General features: G+C 32.3%; 1 protein-coding gene across 1 annotated transcript; it reads left to right on the top strand.

The window, feature by feature from the left end:
• Window positions 1-2,901: 2,901 nt before the first annotated feature.
• On the top strand, window positions 2,902-5,993 carry LOC130663347 (phenoloxidase 1). The gene is made up of 8 exons (XM_057462518.1): window positions 2,902-3,307; window positions 3,387-3,803; window positions 3,869-4,071; window positions 4,164-4,581; window positions 4,666-4,794; window positions 4,867-5,194; window positions 5,307-5,536; window positions 5,603-5,993. The coding sequence occupies exons 1-8, from the start codon at window positions 3,197-3,199 to the stop codon at window positions 5,846-5,848; spliced, it is 2,082 nt and encodes a 693-aa protein (XP_057318501.1). The 5' UTR covers window positions 2,902-3,196; the 3' UTR covers window positions 5,849-5,993.
• Window positions 5,994-24,953: the final 18,960 nt, after the last annotated feature.

Genomic DNA, 24,953 nt, shown 5'->3' with positions numbered 1-24,953 from the left:
TTTAAAAATTTGTCACTTACTGTGTTTTGAAATTGGGCAGCCGTATTATCATTAATATTATTATTATTATTTTTTTTTTTTGATAACGTTTTTGAATAAATCTTATCAAAAATTTTATTGAGGTTTGCGGTAAGTCAGTATTTTAAAATAAATTATCACTCGTTATCAGGGCAATGCCCTCGATAGTAAAAAAATTAAGTGAAAAATATTTTTCATAAACTTTTTAAATATTTTGAACAATGGAGATAAAATAACAATGGTAATTTCAAAAATACCCATGGCTACCATTATATTTTATTTTGCATTGACGGAGGATACAATTGGCTGTTTTTTTTTCTTTTATTTATCAAATGTACAAAAGCAAATAAAATTTTGAGTGTTTGGAGTTTTCAATACTGAAATCAAAAAACACAAAGAAAAAAAAATGTATTATATATTTTATTGAAAAAAGTTTAAATTAAATCCAGTACAAAGAATGCTTGTATATATTTTATATAATAGACATTATTCTATGACCAGACAAATGCCAGAATGGACCCCGTATAGTAACGCAGGCGCTTTTGTTTTTATCTGACGGCCAGAAGTGCCAGCGGAATACCGAGAACGCTCATCTCCGTGGGTATATATATACATATAAATTCACCCGACATATATAGCACAGGGCATACATGCATATACATGCCATGCACTCAACATTTTACATTTTACTCTGTGCATTCTACAACTTACGACGTTTTAGTCATTACATAACACACGTCTGTGTCTACAACTAAAATTACGTACTTTTTTTGATAATTACTCCAAGTAAAAAAATTCCTCTCCATAAAATGAAATTCTTTACAGCCGCAATTTTTTATATTTAAAAAAATGTTTTTTTATTAATTAAATTTCCATTTTAAAATAATTATAAAAATAATCCTTTTTAAACGCAAGATCATATTCTCGTAAAAATATAAGCTTTGATAAAACCGCTGAAGTGTGAGATAGAAAAAATTACCTCTGTTTACTTCAATACAATGGGGATTTTTTTTTTATATACAAGAGGCACAAGAAAATAAATTTACATGTAACCTTTTGTTTAAAATTTTTTTAATTAAGGGAGGAAGGGGGCGGGGGTAAAAAGAAGTACTTAAGGAAATACTAAGTTTTCACGGACTAAAATTAGTTAAATCTGTTTTTTTTATTTTTATTTTTAATGATATTCAAAGTGAATGTAAAATTTCTAGCTGCCGTTTAAAAAAACGAACTGGGTTTGCCGACATTTAGTGTCGGTTTGGTCAAATGATGCCGTCATCAGAGCGGCCCCGCTGAAATTTTGATCAAAAAAAAATTTGTTTTTTTTTCGACTAATTACTATAAATCCGATATGTTTGCGCATTTTTACCCCTACGCATGACATTTGGGGCAAAATGAACAAGCCCAAAATTTCGAAAAAGTGATTTTTTCATCGTCAAATTAAAAAAAAATTATTATAATTCCACATTTCTAGCCCTACGCATAACACCTGGGGCAAAATGGACCAGCCGAAACTTCCGAAAAAATTATTTTTTCATATTTTTCGGCAGTTTCTCGATGTAAGAGGCAAATTTGGTCACTAAAAATTTATAAAAATAAAATTTTTTTTTTTGGTTGATAAATTTTTGAAATAAAGTAAAACTATAGAATTGTTTTTTTTTTTTTTTTTATTAAATAACAATTAGTAATTAAGGTAATCGAGAGTCAACGATTTATTACACCTAAAAAAATTTTTTTCGAGTAATATAAAACCAAAAATAGCTGTCAAGAGAAAGAAATACATTCTTAATGATGAAAACAATTTTTAAAAAAAATTTTTGGAGGGGGCTGCTCTGCCCCACAAAAAAATTTTTTTTTTTCAGAATTTTGGCAAAATGTCCATAAATTTGTTCGAAATAGGACAAAAGTAAAGTGATCTTATGGTTGAAAGCCACAAAAAGTAATAATTGGCTTAGGGGGGCCGCTCTGCCCCACCCTCCCCTACAAGAGGCACAAGAAAATAAATTCACATGTAACCTTTTGTTTAAAATTTTTTTAATTAAGGGAGGAAGGGGGGAAGGGGGTAAAAGAAGTACTTAAGGAAATACTAAGTTTTCACGGACTAAAATTAGTTAAATCTGTTTTTTTATTTTTATTTTTAATGACATTCAAAGTGAATGTAAAATTTTTAGCTGCCGTTTAAAAAAACAAACTGCGTTTGCCGACATTTAGTGTCGGTTTGGTCAAATAATGCCGTCATTACATGAACAATGTACTTTTTATAAATGAGTAATAAAATTTAAGGGCTCTCGTATTTTTTAATCACATCTCTGCGTTCGATAGCCGTTTGAGCAGCTGATTCGCTGACGCTGAAAAAAAAGGGTCAATCGCTGGGATTTCGCGATAAGTGGCAATAATTCCTACTACGACCGTCCGTACTCAGTGATCTCGTGATTCACTATTGTGTATATAGATCTAAAAAAAAATAAAAAGACCCGGCACAATAACCCGCATGGGTTTCAATTCATACTTGTAACTATTTACTTTATATAGTGCATTTACTATTTATCAAAGCTTTGTTGTAATTCAAAGAGATTTTTATCGACTCGATATGTTAGTTTTTATCAAAAGATTTTTATTTTTCACGATAAACATTTACGTCTCTTTTTTCTGCTATTTGTTGTCGAATAAAAATAGAGTAGACTAGAGTAGAGTAGAGAAAATAATAAACAAGTAAATATTTAATGTAAAGTAAAAAATGTAATTAAATGCGAAAATAATTATAGAGAACAAAAAGTGTTAGATTTAGGAGCGGAATTTGCGGTGACTGTTTGTCTCCGTCGACACTCATAGGGAAACCACTACATCCAGGGGATCCTGGTATAAAATGAAGCATCGTCGTTAACACGGCTATCAGATAATTTAGCTCCGTTGTCATAAGCTCATCGTACCGTATTGTGTTTTTTTTATTTTCGTCATTATAAAATAAAGTATTTTTTATTTTTCTGCTACAAGAATCCTTAAAACTTGTCTAACAATCTCGGTTAACGATATTCTAAACCAGCCATCGTCTGCAGGAGTGAATAAAATAAAAAATAAAAAAAAAAAGTAAGTTCAAGTTTCAAGCACTTGGTCAGGATAAGAGAAGATTTGAAGATTCCAAGTAAATCTATTCAACCGAGTAGTACTATCTACAAACAAGATGACGGATACAGATCGCGGACTACTTTATCTGTATGATCGACCGTCTGAGCCGGTTTATGTTCCCAAAGGCGATGAAAAAGTTGCCTTCGACATCCCTGCTGAATATTTGGTAAGCGTTTCTTTACTTCTTTTGTAATAAAATTCTTTATTATAAATTATTGGTGTTTCATGTAAAAACGGTTTTATAGCCGGAGAGATACCAAGCAGTTGCCGTGCAAGTGTTTAATCGATTTGGCGAAGATACCGATTCTAAAATTCCCGTTAAGCAAATCAGTTTGCCAGACTTAACGATTCCGATGCAGCTGGATCGGCGAACGCCTTTTTCGCTTTTCATTCCGGCGCATCGTAAAATAGCCGGCCGGCTTATTGACATTTTCATGGGTATGCGAACTGTCGAAGACTTTCTTTCAGTGGCCGTTTTCTGCCGCGATCGTCTGAATCCAAACATGTTTATTTACGCGCTCTCGGTCGCTATTTTGCATCGCCCTGACACAAAACATCTGTCGGTTCCGTCATTCGCTGAAGTATTCCCGGACAAATATGTCGACAGCGGAATCTTCTCACGTGCAAAAGAAGAGGCCAATATTGTTCCAGCTGGTTCTCGGGTAGGTGATGAAATACAACATGGCAATATTTTATAAAAATTTGAATAAAATCTCTCGGTAAATAGGTGCCCATTGAAGTTCCACGCGATTACACGGCATCTGATCTAGATGAAGAGCATCGTGTTGCTTATTGGCGCGAGGATGTCGGCATTAATCTTCATCACTGGCACTGGCATCTAGTTTATCCTTTTGAAGCAGATGCACGAATTGTCAACAAGGACAGACGCGGGGAATTATTTTATTACATGCATGAGCAGATAATGGCCAGGTCTGTGACAGCAAGATGACGAATCTGCATTTTCAAAAATACTTTTTAGTCGTAAGATTGATCGAGTTTAAAAGAGAAATTTTTTATCTTAGATACAACTGCGAGCGTCTTTGCAACAACCTGAATCGCGTCCAGCGACTTAACAATTTGCGCGAGCCAATTCCCGAAGGGTACTTTCCCAAATTAGATTCATTAGTTGCCAGCCGTACGTGGCCATCCCGTCCAGCTGACACCAGACTCAAGGACATCAATAGACCCGTCGACTCTCTTCAAGTGGACATCTCGGATCTCGAGAGATGGAGGGATCGGGTGTACGACGCTATCCACACTGGATCTGTAATGACTTCACGGGGCCAGAGGATTGAACTGACCGAAAAAGGTGGAATAGATGTTCTCGGTAACATTATCGAGGCCAGTATTTTAACACCCAATCCTAATCTTTACGGCGATTTTCATAATCTCGGGCATGTCGTCATTTCTTATTGTCATGATCCGGATCATCGCTATCTCGTAAGTTACAAATTTCTGGTTTACAAAAACATTTAAGAGTCAAGTAATGAAAAATACTCTACGTTTGTTTTTTTTTTATCCAAGGAATCCTTCGGAATAATGGGCGACTCTGCAACGGCAATGAGGGATCCTGTTTTCTACAAATGGCACGCTTTCATCAATGACATTTTCCTAGAACACAAAAATACTTTACCAGCTTACGAAGTAAATCAGGTACACAGGAAATTTGTTTGCTTGTATTTCAGTAATTTTTGTTTATTTGAAACAAAACCTGTTGACTTTTAGCTGAACTTCAACGGAGTTGCCATATCAAATTTGCAAGTAGTCACTCCGAATCAGAGCCCGAATACCCTAATTACTTACTGGAATCAAAGCGACTTGGATCTGTCTCGCGGTCTTGATTTCACGCCTCGCGGAGCAGTTCTGGCACGCTTTACTCACTTGAATCACGCGTCATTCCTCTACCGGATCCAAGTTACCAATAGCACTAACTCACCCCAAACAGGAACATGCAGAATTTTCATCGCGCCTAAATTCGACGAGCGCCGCTTACCCTTTTCATTCAGCATTCAAAAAGATCTCATGATTGAAATGGACAAATTCACAGTCCAGCGTACGTATTTTATTTTATTTTTTTCATTTCAAAAGCACACAGCGCTTCAGTAAAACAAAGTGAACACATTTCGCCAGTTGATTGATGTTTTTCCCTATTTGTTTTCAAACAGTTAACCCGGGTCAGAACACAATCGAACGCAGATCAACAGAATCATCGGTAACAATACCCTATGAAAGTACCTTCCGAAATTTGGATTTAAATAGACCAGTCGGTGAGGCTCTTGAACAATTCAACTTCTGTGGGTGTGGGTGGCCCCAGCACATGCTCTGTCCTCGTGGTCGTAAGGAAGGCTTCCCAATGGAATTGTTCGTCATGATTTCAGATTACAAGGACGATGAGGTAATTATCCTTAACTTGCTCTCTGCAAAGTTATCTCTGATAACCAGCATTTAAATATCGATTCAGGTGCAACAGGACGAGCCACGTGGTTGCAAAAACGCAGCAAGTTACTGTGGACTCCGTGACAGAAAGTATCCGGACAATCGTTCCATGGGATATCCATTTGACCGACGACCACGTAATGGGGTTCAAAACTTGCAGCAATTCCTCACCGGAAACATGCGAGTGGTGGATATAAGCATCAGATACAATGACGCTGTGGTGCCACGAGTTAGATCTGGCAGCATCGATAATGGTTTGACTTTCGCCTAAATTACCAATACCTATGACTGTTTCCATGTGCGCATCGGCTGACTCTTTATGATTGTTATCACGTTTCGCACTTATCTATGTTTAAAATATACAAGATAACAATAAAGTTGCGATAATATTAAGCAAATTTAAAATGGTGTTTTTGAATTAATTTGTACCGCAGTTTGTTTTAAGGTCAACATTGGTAGAAAAACTCAGAGCAATTCTCTGCTAAGTTAAGTTAAACAAACGGAATTTAATGTAAGGGTTTCTTTCATCCGAGCCGGTTATCTGTAGGTTGGGAGCTCCCAGCCCTCCATTAAACAAGCGAATGTAGTAGAGATCGCATAAGCTTTTGTTCCGGTTCAACGGCAGTCGAGGCTCCATTATCGGCTCGAACTTTGTCGCTTCGCTTGGATATTTAGCGTAACTGTTCAGACGAACTTTAGTTACTGTTTCACAGAAGGAGCTACATCCGCGGGCTATAGTCGCTTGTAAATTGAAAAAAAAAAATAATAATAATAATAATAATAATAAAACCAGTGAATAAGGAAAGAAGGAGGAAAAAATCAAAAAAACCGATTTAAGAGAATGAAGATTTTTTAATAATCTTTTTTTACACAAGTTTAATTGAATCTGGTTGTAATTGTTGAAACCACTTTTTTGTCAGGCAACAAAAAAATTTTTATTATCTACTTGGATGGTTTTGTTTCATCGAATCCTTTCGCTGAAGATTTTTATTTAATTAACTTATTTATTAAACCGATGAAAGCCTGTCAGACAATCGTGTTTTTTTTTTTTAGTGACTCGAGTAGAGTAAAAATAAATTAAAAATTTATGACAGTAACTTGCTGTTAGTTTTATTTTTTTATACCGGAAACTTTATATCAGAAACAATGAGCTTTTTTTTTTACTTTTAATAACTTTTGTCTTTTTACGATCCAATAAATAGTCTAGAGTAGAATTTAATAGAGTGGTATATAGTAAAAATATTAAATGAAATTATAAAAGTGATGAATTGTTGTTGCGAATTAAGAATTAAAATGTGTAGAGTTATCGCTGTATAATTAAATGTAAGGACACAAGTTTAACTCATGTACAATATTGAGCTGTCATGCTTAAAGTTGGTAATCCAAGATTAGGTGGGTTCTGCGAGCAGTCAAGTGACACGGACGCCAAAGTCAAGGTAGATAATGTCAGCAACACACACAGGTTGTCATTATAACCCACCGCTTGATATATTAATGAAACCATTTTCCTGATGTCATTTTCAGACATTGAATTACCATTTTAAAATCATACATTTGTTATATAAGCAAAATAAATTTATATAAATATAACGACCAGTAAGTTATTAATTTTCGTTTATAAAATACTGGAAAATTTATGGGTTCATAATTAACATAAATTAAAATACATTAAAATGTCTCGGGTATATTGCTGGTAATCCTAATAAGATACTTACATACGGTAATAATTTTAAATTCGAGATACAGAGGTCCAAGTGTGTGTATTCGAGTTATGGAGGGTAAAAATGTACAGAAATAGCTTGTAGGGTCTCACTAATTATTTCGACTTATAGAGGGTAAAAATTTCGAGCAACGGAGGTTTTGGGGCTTGGAGGGAAGGGGATGAAACATTTCTTCGAGTTTAGGAGGTTTTCGACTTATCGAGGTTCGACTTACAGAGTTTCTACTGTATTAATGTATCATAAACTGAGAGTAATTTAAACTAAAAGCTACTTACAAGTGTATCAATATTAAATATATATTACAAGTAATTTTCGATTTCTGGGATTTACTTTTCTTCATAAATTTCTTAAAAATATGAAAAATAATTTTCCTCATTTTTTTTGGCCCCGCATTTACCGAAAATTATATTTTGCCCAGCCCCTAATTAGAAACCGCAATTATGGAAATTAAATTCTCATATAATATATCGATTGTATGAAGTATAGAAACAAAAGTGATTTTTGTAGAGATTAATTTTCTTTCAGTCATGAAATCCATCGTAAATTTTCTATGTCATTCCCAAGTGATCTTCACGATAAATCAAATTTGCACCAAGTTCTGGTCTCAGACAAATAGTTTTTATTGAATTACGTGCCGAGATCGAAGCAATGGACCCTCGACGATCTTATCTCACTTGGAATTCAATTCAAAACTAACAGTTCTGTTGGTCTACTGTTAAATCAAAATAGTTTCTCAATAATCCTCCGAGACAAAATTTTAAACTATACTTCATATAACTCAAAAACTTTATCATTTATACTTATTTGCCCTCATGTTTTTCACCTCACAATTCTCATTAACCCCAGCACTCTGACCAACACAATAAACTTTTTAAGAAGATTATAACCAGTACTTCCAATGCTACAGAGCTTATGATTGAATCCGGTATTGAACTAGTCCATTAGTGAAGAAGAAAAAAAAAAAAAAAGACTGATTGAAATTCTTCATACTGAGTGATTGAGTGACCTGTACAGAATTATTCTTCTTTACAAATATATGTGCATAGATTTCGTCATGAAAACTAAAAAGTCGGCTTTTGAATTCGCGCATGTTTACTCATTCGGCCGGACATTTACATACGACAAGCTCTACCAGCCTCAAAGCACACGCCACTAGGAGTCAAAGCACCGAGAGAGAGAAACAGAGAAAGAGAATCCGTTGAGAGATTGAGCTTTCCCATCGTTGAATCGATAATCGATGGAACCGCGACGATGGTATTTCCAATACGATTTACACAACACATCAGCTTATATACATATATATATATATATATATATATATATATATTTGTGTGAATCTGGACAATACATTGACGTTAACGGATTGTTCATTCCACCAATTTGGCTTCTAATATTAATCAAAATATCCATCTATTTAATCAAATGATAAATTACTTATTAATTACAAATTTCATTGGACTACTAATTGATGAACTAGAAAATTAAATTTTGTTAATTCAAAAATTTCAGGTATTTATTTAATAGATTCAAAAATTCCCACACAGGTGAAAAAAAATGATAGGTGTTAAATAAATATTTCAGGAAGTGTATATTTATTTTGAAACCACTGAAAATATAAAAATATACGGAAGTTATTTATACGTAACTTTATTTTTGTAAAAAATTTTTAGCGACGGATATTGTATATTCATATATCCATACATCGATGCATGCATTTTAAGTTTTAAAAACCGCGGTAACTTCCGTTACATATGACACACTTTTCGTTTTCCCAAACAATTAATGGGAATAAATCAGTCAACTATAAATATTTTTAACTGTTAGCGGGATTTCGTATAAAGTTTAAATTAAAACTCTCGAGGAGAGACAAGTGGTGTCAGTTTTTAACAAGATGGAAAGAAAGTATAAATATATTGTATGCTAATAAATGGTTTTATTTCTGTAAATTTTAATTCTATTTTCAGCATAAAATGCAAGAGGAAAATAGACGTTTGTCGGGACACAAGAAACTTGGAATTAAACTTTAAGTTTCAAAGTACGTACATATTTAAGCGCTTCGGAGTTACAAACAAAGTGAAACACTGAAGAAAATACTAATTTCGTGACAACTTTGTGTCATTAAAACAAGTTGTTACTTTGTATGTTGAAGGATATTTTGTAAATCAAATAATAATTACCCCTCAGGTTATTTACGTAATAACGCAATACTTATTACCGGCTAATTCAATGTTTTATTAACGAAATATCGGATTCGCGCAGGATTATGTCAATTCCCGGGTCAAAAATAAAACTTGATTCAGGCTCGCTTCGCCTTATTTTCTTTTGAAGTTATCGATTTGCCGACGATTTTTTGATAAGATCTCGACTTTTTCGACTTAAATTTAATTTTTTTCAACTTTTTGAACTTTTTTCATCTTAGTTTCAACTTATTTGTCTTTACTTTGAGCACGATAGTCATTCATCTTACTTTTGACTTGCTAAACCAAGTCGAAAAAAAGTCATTTATTCGCCTTACTTTTGCCTTAATATAGAAAAATTATTTCACCTTAGTTCTGACTTTTTCGACTTATAATTTAAGTCAGTTTCGACTTGATTTAGACTTTTTCGCCTTACATTTTAAGTCGAATAAGTCTAAACCAAGTCAATTTCAACTTGATCTTGACTTTTTCGTCTTAAAATTTAAGTCCAATAAGTCTAAACCAAGTCAATTTCAACTTGATTTCAACTTTTTCGTCTTAAATCGTGACTAACCCTAGCAGTCCTGATTCACCGTAAATTTACGGTAATTTTACCGTAAATCTACCGTAGAATACCGTAAAATTCGAGTAGATTTACCGAAAATTACGGTAAACCCACCGTATATTACGGTAAATCGGTACTTTACGGTGGATTACCGTAAATTACGGCGGGTATACCGTAAATTTACCGTCGAATACGATAAATCTACCGTAAAAAATTCGGATGGATTACCGAATTACCGTAATTTACGGTGGATTACCGTACTTCCGTATTTTACGGTAAATCGGTATTTTACGGTGGATTACCGTAATTTACGGTGGGTTTACCGTAATTTACCGTAATTTGGGTCCGTTAGGGAAGTAAGCCAGTTAAGTCTAAAACAAGGCGAAAACTTAATATATTTCATACCTCCGTAAAAAAAGTCGAGTTTGTCTTATGAAAATGGCTCCAAATTTGGACTTGGTAAACCAAGTCTAAATCAAGTTTTATTTTTGACCCGGGTAATTTAGTGTTTTATTAACGAAATATCGGATTCGCACAGGATTATGTCAAGTGGGTTCAAAAATTTATTTATCAATTTCATCAATAAAAAAAAATCCATGCATTTAAAACAAAATATTATGAAACCGGCCCTTGTTAATTGACTTTTCCGTGTAAATTAATATCCGCGTTTAATTAAATAATTAACGAACCCCATTAAGTCGAAATAAATCGCGGAAACGGGGATAATGAATATCTGGTTACATGTACATGCAGATGCATGTTTTTGTATTTATATATGTATATGAATAAGGGGATATAACAATGGGAGTACGTATTACTTTTCGATGAAATTTTACGAGATAAAAGCGCGTATGTGAATAATATTATTGAAGAGAGAAGATAATAGAAAATGCAGGTTAAAAGCCTGGACAGTTGGCGGCGCTATAACTGGATTTTACAGATATTTGACTTTCAAATGGGACAACCCCAGGATTGTGGGTGGTGCGAAGCGAATAAGAATATACCGGTAACAAAAAGTCGAATGTGTGGAAAAGTTGCCGTGGAATTCCGAGTCTGGATGAAGGTGGGATTCACAATTTAAAATTCATAACGATCATAATCCACATGCTTAGCTTAAACTTTTTAATAATCGCAACTCTGACACAAGATTTTCAACAAAGAAATTCTATAGTTAAATTTTATACGCGTGCAAAATTTTAATAAAAATATGCATTTGAATAAAAGGTCATGATTTCATGATATATATGTTCTTACGTGTAGTAAAATATATGATACACTGGGAGTTATGTGAGTTTCAAATGGATTTCAAATATTGAAAGAAGAATATTTCAGATATATATTGAAATACTGGTGTATGTTTTAGTATAAAACGTCACCTGAGGCCTTACCTACACTCGTGTACTCTGCTACAAAAGCTCTTTATTCAAGTATGAAGCTTCGAAATATTTTATCATGTTTGCTTTTCAGGGAATTCACTCTTTCATTTTTTTTTAAATAAAATAAATTTACTATTTTGCTTAATTCCTAACGAATATCAAACATTCATTATACAATTATTTTTAATCCACTAATTAATTTATTAAAAATTAATTATATCAATTCCCGCCACTGCCAGAGTGAATTTCTCTTCATTACTTTTTCATATTTTTAAATCTACTCTTTGACTCAGTCATCGCGTGACGTCATGCAGTCACTCGTCGCATTTTTGAATTTCTCGAAAATTTTTCCATTGTCATGATTGCAATTTAAAAATTCCACACCCGACAATGGGTTTGTCGCATTCTTTGCGTACTGAAAAATAATTAATTTACTTTGAACACTTCTATGGATTAATTAATTTTTTTTGGATCAAATAGGGGAAGGGGGGGGGGGGGGGCAAAACGGGATACTTAACGAAAAATTTAGTTTTTAGGGACATGCATATCATAAATTGGCTTCATTTTGATTCTATTTGAAATAAATATAACGATTTTTAGACTGCCATCAGAAAAAAAATTTTTATTTTCTGCGGGCAAAATGGGATACCCCAAAAAAAAGTAAATTTTTTTTTTTTTTTTTTCAAGTGAATAAAATTAATGTAATAATGTCTTTCTAAATTGATGTAAGTAATAAAATTTACTCTCAACATATTTTTAAAGAAGTTTTTCCTTGTTATTTCTCTTCAAAATTTGAAATTGGCGCCAATATTATACTTTTCGCAAAAAATATAAAAATGTTTTTTTTTAGCTTTTAATAGTGTAAAATGATACTAGATGTCATTTTTGACCATTTTCGAAAGTTTTTTGAGAAAAAAAAATTTTGACGAAATTTTGAGGGTATCCCATTTTGCCGGCCTATCTCATTTTGCCCCCCCCCCCCTTCCCCTACGTATTTATTTAACTATATATAGTCATCTAATAATTAAATTTGACCTGTGAATACAAAAGTAGTAAATTTATCAAACATGAATCGTGAGAGGAAAAATTTTTTCCGGCACAGCCTTCGCTTATAAATTTATAATTCATTCGTTTTAATCTACAAATTAATTAATCGTAAATAAATAATTATAATCTATTCCGTGCAGAATTATTGCAACGAATTAATTCATTATTTCAACGGAATTTATAATTATCAAAATTTTGAATTACTCATAAATTTAAATTAATATTTTAAAATTTTTCCATTCATTACTTCATGGATTATTTTTTGAATAATTAAACATCTCATGGAATTAAAAATAAATAAATTTACTATAGTGCGCCACTCAATAATGAGTGTTTTAAGATTCAACTGTAAGTACTCACGGCTTCCATTAAAAACTCATTAGAGAAAAATAGAAAAATCCTTAACAAATCAACCCTAGTAAAATTTTAATCCAAAAATTAATTTGCTTCATTAAAAAAAAAAACCATTAACTTAATTAAGCGCTTTATAAATATTTGCTATAATTTATTCATGAAGCGGGAATTCAAATTTATTTTTAAAATTTATGTTAACAAAACAAAATAATCCAATTATATATAATTTGTAATTAAAATAAACAAATAAATACAAATGAGACAAATATAATCGAACATTGACACAATAAAATTTTATTGATAACAAAAATTAGTAGTATGTGTACACACGAGCTTAAATTTTAATACAAACATTGTATATAAAATTATTTTCCATAACAATTTCAGTCTTGTGTGTATGTACGTATAAATTATTTAAATTTGTATAGTATTTTTAAATGCCAACGCAAATATTGACTTTTCAATAAAATTAAAGAACCAACGGGTATTATGCCGAACAAAATGAGAGTGGGTGTGAGTAAATTGTGTTATATGTTTATATCCAGGGAGCCAACCGGTTGAAATGAACCAATTGTTATTTAAAATAATACAAATTCTCTTGTGACATTGAAAGGGAGTGAGAAGGCAAAGTTGGGAGTCGGGAATCGGGATCTCTCCCGAGTTTACTATAGACAAGGGCAATTAATTACAGAAACACATTTATACACGCAAAGTGTTGCTTTTCGCTTGTGCAGTCGGTTTGTTACAGTATAATTTTCCTTCCCGACACGTGTTTGTCATCAGGTGCGATACCAGATTAACTATTTTCCTCGCAGTACTCCATAGTTTGTTCTGCACTCAAACCCAAACAAACCAACGATATATCACGTTTGGTTTTTCCTTTTTTTCATCCATTCCTGTAATAAATTTAAATTTGTTCATTTTGTTGCAATAATCCTGACGACATTCAAAAGTCAAAAAAAAAAAAAATCGGTCTATCAGTTGACCCTGCGGGCCAACCCTAATTTTCGAGCTGGTGTTTTCGAAAAAAAATGTTTTTCACCATTTTTTCTCCAACGATATCTCTCAAACGAATAAACCGATTGAGACGGTTGAGGTGACAATTGACGCGTTTTATCAAGTTCTAAAGCTGATCAAATTTTGAATTCGATTTATCGAGTCGTTTTTGAGATATTTCAAAAAAAATTTTTTTTTTTAATTCTTTCGACAACGGTTTCTCTTGAACGAATGAACCGATTTTGATGGTTGGGGTGGCATTCGACGCGGCTTCTAAAGCTTCAGAGCCCAGTCGAGTTTGGAATCAATCCATCGAGCACATTAAAAGTTATAAAAAATAAAACATTTTTTAAAAAATTTTATTTTTAGAATATCTCTGAACGAGCCCTACCGATCAAGATCAATTTCTCACAGCTTCAAGATATTGACAAGCCGCATCGAATGACACCTTAAAGTTCAAAATCGGTTCATCCGTTCAAAAGATACAGGTATTTACATACGTACGTACATACATACACTCGGACATCATCGTGAAATTAGTCAGAAAAGCTTCCTAGGATCTTAAAACGTCGACATCTGATGAAAATTCGATTTTCGTAAATCGGACCGAAACCAATAACTTCCCGAATTTTTGAAAATTTAAAATTTTCTTAGCGGGAAGTTAATAATAAAATGAACTGGGACGCTAATGGAAATAACGGGCTGTTATATCGCGATTATTGTAAGATAACAGCGCATATGATTGAAAATGTAGCGGCGATAAGAGTCGAGTAGATTAAAATGAAAATACGGGGTGGGAATAAAGATTGAAAAGGAAAAGGAGAAAGGCCATCAAGGAGAATGTTCTTAGAGTGTCTTCTACAAGATTAAGATCCTGCTGAGACCGCCTGAGGTGTTGGCGAAAACGAGGGATGTACCGTCAAAGTGATAGCTAACAATCTTCTCGCTCACTTCCATTCACTCTTCTCAGACTCGGCTGCTTTATCGCCGTCCTTAGACACGGTGTACACTCTGGTACTATAACTCCAGAGCATACTGTACTAGTCTACTCCACTCTACTCGTTTATTATTATATACCAAGCTGTAGTTGTAGTCCTGGGGTATAAATCATCCCATGTATATACAGATATATATCGCAAGGATGAGACCAAGTGCGCAACATAGTCAAGCGAAGCAATAGAAACACCCCTGTCTAAACATCAATTATAACTATAAGACAATTTCATTCTGTAAAATGTATACATATATATGTGAGGCTAATTTGTTTTGAGATTAACTTGGATAAATTGCTTACTAACAGTCATTAATTTATATTTATACTCAATTTATTCAGAATAATATCTACCGCTCATAATAAATTCAATTTTTCAATGAAAAAACCCTTGGAAATTTGTTTTTTTTTTTTGTTAAATACCACCACCAAAATTAATAAAAAATTTATTCAATTAGATAAGTTTGCTAAAGAAACTTTTTCATCGAACGTCAAATAAATTTGTTGAATAGTACTGTAATTTAACGGGTCAAATTTCGCGATTGATGTGCTGGTGCAGGAGAAGCCTGTGAAATTAGTAACATATATTCAATCTCGAGAGCATACAGCCCGAGCAATCTAGATCTCTACCACTGATTTCATTTGAAACAACAAAACTTTTTATTTTATTAAATAATTTACTTACTATTGTAAACTTACACGGCAACCAATCAAGCTAATTGCGCTCGGCTATAAAACTCTAACATTGTTATGAAACAAATAATATAAAGAATCCTATAAATTAATGATAATAAAAAGCAATCAAATAGGTTAATTACAACTAAGAGATGTGTGCGCAATAATATATATATCAAGTAAAATAAGTTAATCAAACAATGATTGCTCAAAGTGATGGAGTGAAAGATATATATAGAGGTATATATAGAGGCCAGTAACCGGTCCAGTCCCTCGGGCTCTCATTAATTGTAATTCAACGACAATTTCGTGGCACTTCACCTCTCTCAACCTGCATTACTAATGCTACTATGGCTTGAGTACTAGCTTAAATTGGTGAAATAATTAGTATGAACCTGAAACCCAAAGTAGCCTGTGGAGGATGACCAATACGAGTTTTACCAACTTATCATTTTATACGACATTATTCATACAACATGGTACTCATGACCTCCCTCACATTCTTCTTGTTTATCTCTACCTCCTTTAATATTCATTCAAATACTTACTATTATTATTCATATCAGTGCTGCGATTGTGGCTTTTTTGATGTAACACCGCTGAATTTATGAATTAAGGCGATATTTTTTAAGCCGAGGAAAAAGAAAAGTCGATGATTAATTTTTTTGGGATTCTTGCATATCAACATTCAATTAATATGACGATTGTCACTTGGGTATGAATTTTTTATGAATATTTTGTAAAGATAATTGTAATAAAAATTTCTTAATTACCAAAATGTATCCCCATTCCATGGTTTTTGGAGTTCGAACAAGATAACTAGTGCATGAAAATTTTTCATTAATCTAATCCACTCCATGGTTTCTGGAGTTCGAATCAGATAACCAATGCATGAAAATTTTTCATTGTTCTAATCCACTCCATGGTTTTTGGAATTTAACCAAGTATATAACCAATACATGAAAATTTTTCATTAATCTAATCTACTCCATGGTTTTTGGAGTTCGAATCAGATAACCAATGCATGAAAATTTTTCATTGTTCTAATCCACTCCATGGTTTTTGGAATTTAACCAAGTATATAACCAATGCATGAAAATTTTTCATTAATCTAATCCACTCCATGGTTTTTGGAGTTCGAACCAGATAACCAATGCATAAAAATTTTTCATTGATCTAACCAACTCCATGGTTTTTGGAATTTAACCAAGTATATAAACAACGCATGAAAATTTTTCATTATGCTGACCAACTCCATGAATTTTGGAGTTTGGACAAGTGTATAAGCAATGCATGAAAATTTCAGGAAAATTCTTCATTACGCTTAATCTAGAATATTAATCAAAAAGTCATATCAAAGTTTACAATCGTCTCATGAGGTGAATATTGATATACGTAATCATTCTCACGGAGTCCATCATAGCTTAACATAAGTTTTCCAAAACAACTTTGAAAACCAATAATTGAAACAAATAGTTTATCTAGTAATCAAGTGATCTAAGCTAAAGAACCTTACAAGTCTTAGACATGAGCTAATACAAAGTGGAATCTGATGTACAAGTCCAAAGCAGTTGGTTAACTATTCGCACACACTTGAGCAACTTGTACGGACATATACAATGTTCTAGCCCAAGTTCAAACACTAGACTATATAGTGGACTGGCTGATGGTCTATAGTATTCCAGAGTCTGGAGTCTCTGGTCGAGCATCAACTAGACTAGTGTCCTGCCCTCATACTGTTTCTAATTCGATTTACTTTGCGGACACCGAGCGCATCCGTCCGAGATAAGCGCTGACAGTTCGTCTCGCACAACGTTACATTATTTACCCAAGCATTTAAATATTTAACTGAATTTATTAAAAACTTACTCATAATTTTTATCTCCGAATAAAGAAAGCTTTATTAAAACCTCCTTTGATCTTTTCTGGTCCGGCTAAATAATGAGCTATTATTAAAATGTGTCGGGGGATTTTATCTCGTATTTTTAGATTTTTTCCTTTATTATTACTGTGGGTTTTATTATTTTTTCTTTTGCATATCCTCTATGAATAATGTCCTCTATCACACAACGATTTTATGAACCAAGGAATATAAGGCACTTGGTATTCGTAGAGGCGGTCGCTCCATTTTATATATTAGTAATGAATGTAACCCCCAAAGTAGCCCAGATTTACCCTCCTAAATATACTTATACAGTGGACTTACACTTATTTCGTATGTATATTTGGACATTAACATAATCCGACTAGCGTCCTCGATAGACAGTTTTTTTTATACCCAAACATTAACGTTATCACATACGTCTATTTTATATTATTTATTTTTATGCCTCCCTTTATCTGAGTAATGTCCTCCCACAAAGGTATAGATTAATTTTATTACCGTTGTTTCAGATATATATATTAATTAGATAATATTGTTAATGCATTTGATTTTTTTCAGGCGAATTTCAAGTGATACATTTGTTGTATTGACTTTAATTATTTGCAGTTAATTCCCTAAAGCCGTGTATTGACGAACCGGGTGGACCACAAGAGCTTTTATCTCAACGCCATCGCACGGAAATCGAATATTTAATTGAACTTTTCGGAATTAAATGATTACATGGTAAAAAAATTTAAGTTAAACAAACATCACCGCAATTTGTAAATAGACTTCTTTTCATTACATTCAATTTAGTGTAACAGTGTAAGTGGGAATTCAATAAAATCCCCGGGGACTCAAGTTTTTTTATAGCGATAATAAAGTTGACTTTTCATCCAAAGAGTATTATGACAAAAAATTTTAATTTCATTTTCAACTGGCGGTTTAAAACTTCAAAACTCGTTTTCGAGGGTTCCAAATCAATATTTTATTAAGGGTGAATATTAAACGGGCTCTATCAAATAATTTATTGACAATCGGAACATCGATTGCAGGCTGTTTAATAATCACCCTTCACACTTTACGTCACTTGACTAAATTAATTTTTAAAAATATTAGTTCAATTATTTTTTGGTAATCATCCACAAGTGCTCTACCTGTTTTTGGATGTTGAAAATTTGTGATACTGAAGTTAGCAGACGTCTATTAATTTTTTGATTTTTCTTTAGACGATAAACCATAAAAAAAAAAAATATTTGAAAAAATTGCACCTGTAGTTTTTTTAATTTTCTACATGTGCATATTTTTATTTTATTTCTTTGCAATTGATTTGTTGAAAAACGAAAATTCAAAAATTATTAAATGTCTGCTAACTTCAGGATCATAAAAATTTTCTACTTTCGAGCAAATTTCAAAGGGTTCATCCATAAATTACGTCACAATTTAATGGGGAGGGGGGTATCACCAAAATGTGACATAGTGTGACAAGAGGCATGGGGGGGGTCAATATTTTTGTGACGTCACATTTAAAAATTAAAAATACTAAAACGCGAAGTTCAGACGTGAAGAAAAAACTTTAAAAATTTACGAACTTGTTCTATATTTATTAATAATTTAGCATTTTCGCTATGAGATTATCTCTCATGCAACGTCATTTAACTTCTAGAGCGGCGTTGTAATGCAAGTGAGACACTCAAATAGCTGTTTTCTCTCGATTATTTTAAATTTATGCATAAATTTAAAAAATGTGTGACATCACATCAGGAGGGGGATCATAAAAATGTGACAACCTGTGACAAGGACGGGGGGAGGAATTCAAATGTCCTAAAATTCGTGTGACGTAATTTATGGATGGCCCCAAATTTGTTTTTCCGACTTAATAATTTTGATTGAAAAATAATTTTAATTCTGGCAACAAAAAATTTTTGCATAATTGCCGTAATTTTCCTTTGTGAATAATTTTCAATACAAGAAAAAAAAAAATGGCCGGTAAAAATAAAAGCATGAGACTCATGACTTACAAGCCATAAAAAAGTCTAGGTAGAATGACAATCATCAGCTTAAAGAAACGATATCGTATCGATCTATAAGTTACAGGTATAATGGTGGTAGAGGTCGTGCTCTATCTGAAATACAAGAGTATACCTCTACCCAATTCTTATTTCATCTTCTTCGTGTCTTACCCAATCACCTCAGCGTTTTCTACTTGACCCTTTCTGAACGATATATATCTCAACGACCAATACCAATAGCAAACCCAATGAAAATATACGTGAGTCCGTCGTACAGAATGGAAAATACGCTTTTGTCTCGGACTAAATTTTCTTACCTTTTTATTTTTTATTATATAGATTTTTTTATTTTTATTTATTTCATCTATTCGTTATTCCCTATTTCACGAGATTGCGGCTCCGCTGAGCTTACATCCATTTTTATTCCAATATATATGTATATATATTTGTGTATATAGATATAATATGTACACCATCGCCGTCTATATTGTCGAAAAGATTCACATGACAAATGTCGAGTGAAACGTGATACTCCACTTGACCACAATAGCACTTCAATAAAAGCTTGCTTTTTTTCCCAAGCTTATACCTCCTGAAAGGCTTTCTCACATTTCAAATATCGTATCACATAGACTCTTGATACAAAGCATACTTCGTAAAACAAATTCCCCCATTTATATTTTTTACTCATTTTTCCCGCAAAAAAAAAAAAATTACTTTCTCACGGGTCATATTTTTTACCGCCAGCATAAAAAGTTAAGTAACAATAAATATAAATTTAATAATCAAGTGGTCAAAATTTTTTTTCAGTAAAATTACTTTATCGGTGTCGGTAATTTTACAAAGTTTCGTATTAAATTAATCGCACTAAACTGATGTCGCAATATCGAAACTAGAAATTTCTAAGACGAGAACAAACATGATCGTTGAATGCGGTGTTTCTGACGATGGAAGTTTGTTTGTGCCTCATGGCGACGTAACTAATATATATATATAACGTAACGATTTACTATATATGCAATATATATGACGATGAGAACACACAGATGAATAACTTCGGTAATGGCTGGCTCCCTCAGGAACACGAAGCAAAGGCAAATGTCGACGCAACTTGCCACCCTCTTTCCCCTTGCCACCCTTTCCACCCTTTACCTTCCACCTTAATTACCGAAAAGTTACAAACTATTCTTCGATGATCTGTTATATCACAAATTAATTACTGTTGGTTGCATAATTATAAATTAATTTATTGTCAATTACCGTAAGCTTTGACGAAATTTCGTCACTGTTACTTTTATGTAATATTTATATAAGTATGTATCGAATGAATATAAAAATGTTGTTATATAAAATAAAAATATAGTGACGGGTACTATTATTGATGTATCAACATTGGGGTTATAAATTGTACAGCCGAAATAAAAGTTGGGTGTAGAAATAAAATGAAATATAGGGAATAAAAAAAAAAAAAAAAATAGTATAGATGGATAAATAAAATAAAAAAGGAGTAAGAAAAAAGCATGGCATGATTTTTCGCACCGGCTCGGTGATTTGCACGCTCATACATGTTTTTGTACAATGAAAAATATACTGCGTCGTTAGCTGTTGGCTGAAATTAATACGATTTTCTCGCGTGATTCTATTTATTTTTTTTTCTTAACGTTTTATAACGATTTTAACAGCGCCACAATTATTTCAGCCTTTTTTTTTAATAATAATAATAATAATAATAATAAAACAATTGCATGTAAAAGCCACTTGGACAATGTGAAGAAATTTAATTTACATTAATTCACTATTTAAATGTTTTTCATTTATTCAACTTGTGCATGATGGAAAAATTTCTGGAAGCAACAGAGATCTGAAATTTTTTTTCTTTTTATGTCAAACAAATTCTTTATTAATTGAAACAAATTTTAAAAATGCATTTGAAGGAATACTGAGAAGTTTTTTACATATTTACAAATAATCCGAAATTTGTTCATAAAATTTTCAAGAAAATTCTAGGACGTTTACTATTTTCAGTATCATGAAAAAATTATTAACAGAAACAAAGTTCTCAATAAATTATGAAAAGTATTTCTATAATATATGAAAATATTTCAAAAATTTATAAGAATATATAGTCTCTAGATGTAATGGACAATTTCTCTGTGAGAAATGCTGGAAAATTTACAAATCCACTGATATACATTCGCCATTAAGTCAACAGTTTACATCAGTAGAGTAACTTCACCCTCGTAATGTTAATTTGCACTACTGATGTAATCTGATGACGTAATAGCAAAAGCATACTTTACATTACTAGTGTAAATGATGTTCTCACCATAAGATTACACTAGTTTCGTGAGTTTTAATTTTTTGCTAAGATCAGAAATCACGCATATAATTTATTTTCTATGAAAACGTTTTGTATTAAATAGAAAAAAATATTGAAAGTTTAGATCGTAAATTTTATGGATCGTTGGACGCGACAATAAACAGTTTCTATATCATAGACCAATAAACAACCAGACGGTTTTGGATTTAATGGCGTGGTGTGTATGACGGAATGTAAAATAACTGAAGGTACATATGAAGTAGAACGTAACTGAAAATTTATATAGATATGGGAAGTCGAATATGTTTCTTATTGTTGGCGATTCAGTAGTTAATGGCGGAAAATAATGTATATGACCATTACGATCTCGTACTTCTCGAGCGAAGTACCCAACAATGAAGTCGTCGGATTTTATATACATATATATATATATACCTTTTGAACACGACATAAAGATAACTGTACACACAAGTTGGTTTTGGTGGGTCGCATTAGTTTATTACTCTGTATAAATGATAAAAGCTGCAATTACTTGGGAGCTATTATTTTTGTTAGTAATAACTGTAATTACGGAGAGTTACTTTAGCTTATTTTTATGGCCACGCTAAAATTAATTATTTATTTGAACAATTTGAAGCATTATTTAATTGTTTGTTTTATTTTTCAAATTGTGAGTCATGAAGTGATAAATTTAACTGTGGCAGTATGATAAATTTTATTACTTCAACCTTGCAAGTTTTTTAATCTTTATCACTCTTTAGTTTTATTTTTTTGTATAGATTATTTTATAGTTTTTTGGAAAATTCCTAAAAACTAAAAAAATATACAAAATATTTATTGTACGACCGGTAAAATTTCTGGGGATTATTTGATAAAAAAAAATAGTAATTTTAAACAAAAACTGTGAAGTAAATTTTATTTTAATGTAGTATCTGCAGATACATGCGTCATAATAAAGTGAAGAATTTATATTTTGTAGAAATATATATATATATTAGACTGGGCCAAAAAAATCGACTATTTTTTTTTTTTAACGGTACTGTGAAAATATTATTTGGGATGACAAAAAAAAATTATTGTGAAAATTTGAGCCCTTAATATTGAAATTAAGAGGTGTATCATCGCAATTTGAAATTGAATGCTCTACAAAAAAGGTCTCTTAACAATTTTCGCTAAATTCACTCCTTCAAAAGTTATTCAGGGTTAAAGTTAAGTAAAACGACTTTAATAATCTTGAATAACTTTTGAAGGAGTGAATTTAGCGAAAATTGTTAAGAGACCTTTTTTGTAGAGCATTCAATTTCCTTTGAGAATATCGATTGGTTTTCTCCGGAAACTTATTTTTACATATATGAAAAAAATTCCAAAGTTGAACAATCAAATTTTAAAATCATCCCAATGTTCCAAGCATGATTATGAGGAAACGGTTCAACTGACGAAAAATTTCAATCAAACCCTTTTTGTAGAGCATCAAATTTCCTTCAAAAAATGTATCCAAGTCGATTTCGATTATCTCGATGGTTTGAGAGTTATGAGACAAAAACCCGCTCATTAAAAAAAAATCAAAAATTGCGATGATACACCTCTTAATTTCAATATTAAGGGCTCAAATTTTCACAATAATTTTTTTTTGTCATCCCAAATAATATTTTCACAGTACCGTTAAAAAAAAAAAATAGTCGATTTTTTTGGCCCAGTCTAATATATATATATATATGTATTATTGAATGCACAACTACACACACACACACACACACACACACACACACACACACACACACACACACACACACACACACACACACACACACACACACACACACACACACACACACAAAAGTAAATGAAATGGTATGAGGCTAAAGAGGGTTGTATGAGGCTCAAAAATTTCGCCCTCATATCGTCCTCACTATGGTATTTTGTCCGATAACTACTACATTGAGGGTCACATGAGGAGCAAAATTTGTATGTGATTTCATCCTCATTTGACCCGACACAACCTCACCAAAGTTGGTTATTTGTGGTTGAAATGGGGGCCAAAATTTCGACTCGGGTGTGCGCTAAGAGAATCTCTACATATTTTTACAATCCTATGAAAAAATAATAGTCTGTTTGCTGAACTGTTTTTGTAAAAATTCCAAGTCATAGATAAACTCGCGTTAAATATTTATGCATATATGTGATAATGACAATGAGAACATAAAAGTCAAGGCTGTCATGCCGTCAATAAGTATATATGTTCATTGGAAGAAACTTCGATGATTCACTTCTACGAAAACTTTTGCTCACCAATTTTTTAAAAATGTCAAGACTATTTTTGTTGCTTCTTATTTTCGGAATTCTGACTTTTGATCCGATAAATGCGGATGGGGATTGTGTAAAAATCCGAGGGGAGGTAAGTAATTAATTTAATAACGTGTTTTTGTTGAAAATCAAATTTTAGTTATTTGTACTGTGTAACCCTTTTAAATGATATAGTCTTATCATAGCGCCACGCACATTGGCCACTAATTCAAATTGAGATAAACATGTTCGAAAATTTCGTTAAAGAACAAAAATATTAATTTTTTAATTGTAATTTCTGTCTGTTGTTATTTGAACTCACGTTAGTGGCCAACATAACCCAATGTTATCACGAGACCATAGCATTTTAAAGAAGGAAAAATAATCTGTCTAAACTTTAAAGTCTACCAATTGGTGTATAAAAACATAATTTTGGGTTTCAAAAACTTGAAGGGAGAATCAACTTTGAATTTCGTCTTTTGTATTGGAGCTCATAGATAGTCAAAATTTCCGGATTTGCTCTTAAAGTTTCAAAAATTTATTTATTTTTATTTTTCAGTGCCACCCAATAGCAAACCTCAAATGCTGTGATGAACCTGGTCATGCACCGCTTTGCTGTACTAATGTATTTTCAAAAGGAACTTGTCAGCCTGACTATTCTACAACTATGAAATTATTTGGTACATGTCCAATAGGAACTGGATGATTGTAAAATGTATCTAGCCGAATATCTCTGAAAAACAATAAACAATTTTCATTCGGCTTTATAATGGCGTTCATTTATGTACCTGAAGATCAAAACGTTTTTCGTACAACGAAAATGAAAAAAATGGATGTAATTTGACTTAAGAAGTAAATGGGGTAGGCTGCAATTTTCGGCTGACGTGCGAAACATTTCAGAAATCTAGATCCAATAGATTTTTTACTTTTCATTTCGATTTTTTCATTTTCGTTTCGCGAAAAACGTTCCGATCTTCAGGTACATGTTCATTTCT

Source organism: Microplitis mediator, chromosome 2 (genome assembly GCF_029852145.1).
Source record: "Microplitis mediator isolate UGA2020A chromosome 2, iyMicMedi2.1, whole genome shotgun sequence".
NCBI lineage: Eukaryota > Metazoa > Arthropoda > Insecta > Hymenoptera > Braconidae > Microplitis > Microplitis mediator.
This window is presented reverse-complemented; position numbering and strand designations above follow the sequence as displayed.